This window comes from Scophthalmus maximus, chromosome 1 (genome assembly GCF_022379125.1).
Source record: "Scophthalmus maximus strain ysfricsl-2021 chromosome 1, ASM2237912v1, whole genome shotgun sequence".
NCBI classification, from domain to species: domain Eukaryota; kingdom Metazoa; phylum Chordata; class Actinopteri; order Pleuronectiformes; family Scophthalmidae; genus Scophthalmus; species Scophthalmus maximus.
In genome coordinates this window covers 1,037,797-1,044,380 of record NC_061515.1, presented here as the reverse complement: position 1 = coordinate 1,044,380, position 6,584 = coordinate 1,037,797, and the positions used below count along the sequence as shown (strand labels likewise).

Sequence of the window (6,584 nt, the reverse complement as noted above, 5' to 3'; positions counted from 1 at the left end):
GGAGTTAGGCGTCTAGTAGACCTTGTAAACGGACACTGGGAACAGCGACAGCTGCACAACGCGGGAACACAAAAAAACAATTATGTTTGAACAGTTTCTCGGTTCCATTGAGCAGCGGACAAGCCCGTTAAACTCGAGCACTAACTTAACCTACACTGGTTTCGGTGTACGCCGACGATTATAAGCAAACGTGTGACGTGTCATTCCTGGGTAACGTAGTCCTTTAACAGCTCACTGTGGCTAAGTGTCTGTCGTAGAAACTACATTACCCACAATCCCCTTGGCGCATACGTAGCTTGTGTTGACATCTGCCGGTAGGCCCCGTTCACACGCGCCGGACATCTCGTTCCACGAGCTTCTTCAGAAGAAGGTAAAGATATGAACTTTGTTTCAAGTGTTGCGTTTTTTCATAGACTGGCGCAGTTCCGCGTCCTTCACGGTGCTTAAAGTTAACACCGCCCGGGCACATGGTACGTTGGGTTCGTAAAGCTAGCTTACACTCAGTATATTAGCTAACAACACAGACACGTACACAACGACACTGAGCATCTTAATTATGAAGTCAGTAAAAGTTTGGTAAGAAAATAAGGTTTCGTCTGTAACAGGATGTATAATGTGACACGCGCCCCTCAATTCATCGGACGTTTTGATTTCCTTGCAGGTAAAGGGAACAAGTCAGACGATTTGTCGGCGTTCAGGTGTTTCACATGGGCTAATTTAACAAGCCGAATACACCCACAGACCCCAACGATCAGTTCAGTGTGTTGAAAAACCTGCTGCTTCATCCGTGTGATTCTCCTCGAGAGAGACAAACTAAAAAATGCAAAGTTTTCTATGGAGTTCGGCAGGTAGACTGCTGTCACGTTACGGGCGTGTCACCTAGAACCCGACCGATATGGATTCCCGATACCGATACATCGGCATATATATATATATGTGTGTGTATATGTATATGTATATGTGTGTGTGTATATGTGTATGTATATGTGTGTGTGTATATGTGTATGTATATGTGTGTGTGTGTATATGTGTATGTATATGTGTGTGTATATATATATATAGATATAGATATAGATATAGATACATATGCCGATATGCAGATTTAAAAAAATCTGTCAATGATTCCTAAGATGTCTTTATAAAGCCGGTATGACAAAGAAATGTAATTGAGGCTTGATATTTTTAGTTTAACCATGAACTTTATCATAAATAACCATAAATTGAAAATAAAAATTCAACCAAATGCATAGAGCTTAATACAAACGTTTATTTGACATAAAATGTAAAACATAAATGCACATTTAAAGGCTCAAATCAGTTGGTCGATAATATCGGTCGGGCTCTAGTATCAATATAAGAGACCGTGATGTCGTGAATGTTCAGTTCATTGTTTTGTGTCTCTCTCTGTTTGTCAGTCACAGAAATAAAGCAGAGAGCCGGTGTATGGACGAGAGAGCGTCGGAGAACCATGTCTCCTCCACGGCTCACAGGTGCACTGCGCTCCTTCTCCCACGTCAGCAAGAAGGACGACTTCACAGAACAGCCCTATGATCTCAAGGTGAGAGCCACTATGGGAATTGGACGGAAATTGGTATTGTCACGTTAGAATATTGAATTTCATAAGTAAAGAAAGATCCAAAACAACATATTAATCAGATTGACAGCACTAACGCGTCGGACTCCCATACTGGAGGTCGCGGGTTCGCGGCCCGCCCAGACCAGTAAAATCACAACAACAACAAAGACAGAAACAAGCTTTCTCCAAAATCTCTTACTGCCCCTTCAATAAGTTTAACACAATCAGTTGGATAGTAGTTGTCGACCAGTCAGCTGTCAAATTTCTGAAGTTCTGACTGTGATGACATCATCTTGACATCAAAAGTTATTGTGGAGCAACAGAAGACATAATACTGTATAGGCAGAGTACTATCACAGTTTGTGGCATGTCCCCATTCATGTATGATCAAATTTACACTATCTGTCAGGATTAAAGTTAGGTGGAATCAAGTCGTCACGATTCCCCACACCAGAGAGCGAGAAATTTGTTTTGCTTCGACACTCACTGGAGGTTTTCCCTGTTTTGCTATCAACCTCAGCAGGCTGTTTTTCCCTATACCGTCTCTGAGGAAACGGGTAATGACTTGTTTTGCAGAAATATGTTATCTTTGATGATACAGCTTGCGTATAGTGTGTGTGTGTGGCTCTTATCAAATATTTCCCTTTTCGGATAGTTTGAATATCCGAGAACACACAGACGTAGACAGTTTGGTGTGTTGGTTGTGGTAAACAGAGGCTGTGGCGTCAGTGTGTGTGTGCTCAGTGTCCACTGTGTGAGAGTGATACTTCACAGGCTGCTGGAGGGCAGAAGACACGCTGCCTCAATATCATGGTAACATGTATTTCATAACTTGCTGGGAAACTTTAAAGCTCTATGTGACTCTTTTGCTCATATATGCAGAACTTTCTTGCCACGCTGCAGGATGATAGATGATGTATTTGTCATCTCAATAGTGAACTAAATGTATTAAATGGTATCTAGTAGCAGTATCAACACCCTAACTCACTCGACACAAAGTAATTAGCTATTTTTCGGAAGTAAGAAACGACTGAAGTGTGTCCCAAACCATCGGCAGCCATCACAAGTTTAGAGCATAGACACCCCCCCCCCATGCTACATATTAATTACTTTTTATTAATGTTGGTGTGTTTGACATTCCTACTGTTGGCCATCAACATATACCAGACACCTATTACATGCCAGATGTCTAGTGAGAAATATATCATATTTGGATGCCTGTGATGTATATGTAGAGCTTGAATCATAGACAACGGTGTCAATAGTAGATTTAGTATCAGCTGCAGGGGATCATGAAATGACACTCAGCTGAAATGACACTGGTGCTGATTTGCAACCTGTTTGTGATTTTATTTCTCTCTAAATTATTGTTGGCATAATAACTGGCATATCATTTTTTATATCCAAAGCCAACAGTCTGCCACAACTTTCAGCTCTTACTAAGCTGAACACACTTCAGCAGTGACTTACCTCAGCTGGATTTTTGATTACCTTATCCATTGGTTTATGACGTTTTTTAATCAAGTTAAAGTTCGAACATAACAATGTAAAAAAAATACTCCATTCCATGTAGTAGGGATATATTACCAACAAAATGTCCTTCAAGTATAAAATATACAATATATAAATATAGTACTTGTTCTGCCCTCAAATGTGACATTATTAACTCGTTGGCAGAGTAGTTCTTAGTACTTGTCCAAGTAATTCTAATTACTTAATATTAGATGTGAGGCGAAATGGCCAAAAATATCACCACAATGTTTGGTCATAGTGATCGATACATTACCCTGATGCTATTGCCTAATAATAGTAGTATAATATAATACAATAATAATAGGGTGATTTAGGGTTGACCCAAATGCAGAACAAATATATTTATAGTAAATTAATTGTTCATCATGTTTATTTTTCTCGTGATATTCATTCATGTTTGTCCCTACATACAGTTTAGGCCTTTCCAAAAGCCCATGAGATAAATCTGAAGGGTCGGGAGATGATTAAGGGAAGAGTAAAGAAAAAAAACACAAAGTTATGATATACAGACCGGTTTTCAATTTTCTTTTAATCTTTGTTTTTGTGAAACATTTGAAGTCATTTTGAATAATTATTGAAATGAATCCCTATGAAGAGCTTGGAGAGGAAACATGTCCCTGGTGGAGCTCATTTGAAACATGACGAGCAGCTCCAACCAGACACTGCTTTGCAAGACAAAAATTACAGCTATCAGCCGACCAATGTCCTAAGAATGTGCATTAACTGGGATCCTTTTTCACCAAGCTGAATATGGACCATCATTGGTAATATGGTCAGTCAAGTCTTTCACAACCTTACAGTTGGTGTGGATGTCCTGAATCAGGCCATTTGTGTTCAAGAGTTATGTTTCGTCCTTCTGAAAGATGTTGAGACGAGGTATTCAGGTGAGGCAGCACTTTCTTAATTATCAGCAGTGAACCAACAAACTTTATGTCGTCCATATGCTGCAGTAACATCTTTTTCTCCAGAACTGCCTCAAACTCCGGAGTATGTTGGCTGACATTAGTGGAAGTTTAAAGCCTCCTGGTGCGGCTTGCTCTCTCCGCTTGAATACTGAGCAGTATTATTTCCAGGTTCAGTATCCAATTTTTTTTAATGGTTTTTACAGACTTTCAGAAACGCTGCAGAGTGCATTGGGTATCCCAAGTCATTTTCTAGGCCCATCTGAATGTCAAAGGTGTCAACACAGGCAAGGGGGCTAGATTGTGATCAATACAGTGACTTCGGACTATAATCGCAGGGGTCTCGTCATCCTGTCCTTTCACCTGCTCCATCAGAAGCCAACACAGAGGTTTTGAGCTGGTTATCCACATGCTACTACTGTAGATCTTCAGTGATGAGTTTTGCGATCTGTGATTTCCAGAAGTCAGAATGAATCTCTCCTTCGATGCTGCTTCACTACACAGTCTGACACCACCAGAGTATTGATATACTTTGCAAACTTGACCTTTGAAATCATTTTGTTTTTAATTCACTTTGCCTAAAAGGAGTCTCATGTTTCTATGGCTTCTTTGTCGAAAACTTCTTCATTTCCAATCTGTCCAGTTCTAGCAGAGATACTAACCTGCTGTTTGCTACTTCCTCCTTGACAAGCCAGCATGTAGAAAAAGAAAAGGAATTGTTTGTGACTGTGTCTCTCTTCTTCTTCGGCTGATTGATACTGAGCAGCCGGGGAGGAAGGTCTTCACTCGTCTCTTTTTAGATGCTTTTCCTTTGCTTATGGTAGATGGAGCTGGATCTTTTTTTATTGAACTCTGTTTTGAAATGTGTGGCGGCTGAGAGGTTGAGGGGGTTGGGTTTATTAAAATGACTGGAGCCATTGTGTATTCTGCGCAGCAAACAGAACATTTCCGTTCCCTCCGTGCAGACAGACCACCGCGGTCCCGTCTCCTCTGAATAAGAAATGTCCCTTTTAGTGAGCTTTGCCATGTGAGACGCTGGGCCTGAATTCTGGACTCCTCAGTGTTTGAAAGGGCAGAGACCACACACCTTAGCACCTTAGCAGATGTAAGATAAGTGGGAAAATCTGGAAAATACTCCACATTTCTTTTATTTGTTCGTAAGGTGAGTTTGTACACAGAGGCCAGTAAAATACCTGAGTCAAAACTCAATGTTCATTTCCCTCTGTTATTTTTAAATTCGAAAACTGTGCCAGTGTTGCTTTCAGAAGAAAAACCCCCAGATGACTTCATTAATGCAGCTCCTAAAGTCAGCCTCCCTCCTAGATTATCATGCTTAGGTAATGTCTGAGCGGGAACATGCCTGTCTGAGTGCTTCTCTGTGAAACTGTCACCATCTTCCTCACAGTCGTCATGAAGCATACAGCAGGTCAGCGGCTGTAGCTTGCGGTCGTATTTATTCGGGAGGCGCCACGTCGTTCTTTTAAATCTCCCCAAGAAAAGCCATCTCCACAACTGATTGTGTGCTGCTCAGCCTGCTCAGCCTGAAGGTGTGTCGTTCAGGGGTCAGTCTGCCATTGTTTCGAAAAAGGGGCTCCATGAACCAATTCTGCGTGGGGTCAGCCAGGTCCCTGATCAAGTGTTGTAAACATCACAGCCAGATTGCACCAACACACTGTGGTACAGGAAGCGACACCATGATGAATGATGCAGAAATCCTGAATGTAATTACTCACAGTGCTTAGGCCTACTCCATAAAGTTTGCTGACATTTTACTCTAAAAGGATTTTAATTTGGGTCATTACTTGAAAAGGTTCACATGCTCTGATGTTCAATAAACACATCAGTTTCCTGCAGTTCCTCTTTCACAACCTCTGTCTGAAACACTTTAGCGCCTGTCTCTTTAATGAAGCCCCTCCCTCCCAGGGTAGCCCAGCTGCTCTGATTGGCCAGTTGGCTCCACTCTGTTGTGATTGGTCAACCGCTCTACAGCGCGTGTAGGAAGTGTCGGCCTCCCCTCTCGCTTTGCCTGGCTTTGTTTGAGAGCGCCAGACTAGCCGGTAGGCATGCCTTAAGCACTTATGTAACATCGTGACATCACAATGTCGCGGAAGCATCGGCCGGACGACTGACGAGCTGTTTTAGGAGCCTCTGTCGGGGAGAGGAGCTCCCTCTTACCACGGACTTTAGGCTTCTTAACTTTGCAGACCTTTTACATACACACAGAAAAACTATATAACACTCTAGAGGAAAGGGTAGAAAAACAGAGAAAACATAAAATGTCTCTTTAATCTATTTTATTCTAGTTTTTATTGCTTTTTGTTTTTAAAATGTGATTCTTGTGAAGTTTTTCTTTGCCTTTGTAAAGCAAAGTGCATTAACATGCATTTTTTAGAGCGTTCTCTCTGACAGCAGCTGCCTGCTGCAGCTGGAAACAATTCTGATGAGAGGGGCGGAGGATTTCTCTGTTGATCAGGAAATCATTCGAACACACCCACCCACACACACACACACACACACACACACACACACACACACACACATACATAATGTATAATGTTTTTGGCATTAACTCC

General features: G+C 41.6%; 1 protein-coding gene across 1 annotated transcript in view; it reads left to right on the top strand.

The window, feature by feature from the left end:
- The first annotated feature begins 216 nt into the window (after nucleotides 1-216).
- ascc3 (activating signal cointegrator 1 complex subunit 3) overlaps nucleotides 217-6,584 on the top strand; it is an 89,102-nt gene continuing 82,734 nt past the window's right edge. The window contains exons 1-2 of the mRNA XM_035643535.2: nucleotides 217-370; nucleotides 1,416-1,558. Of these exons, the coding sequence (XP_035499428.2) occupies nucleotides 1,469-1,558 (90 nt within the window). The 5' untranslated portion in view covers nucleotides 217-370; nucleotides 1,416-1,468. The remainder of the gene's footprint in view (nucleotides 371-1,415; nucleotides 1,559-6,584) is intronic.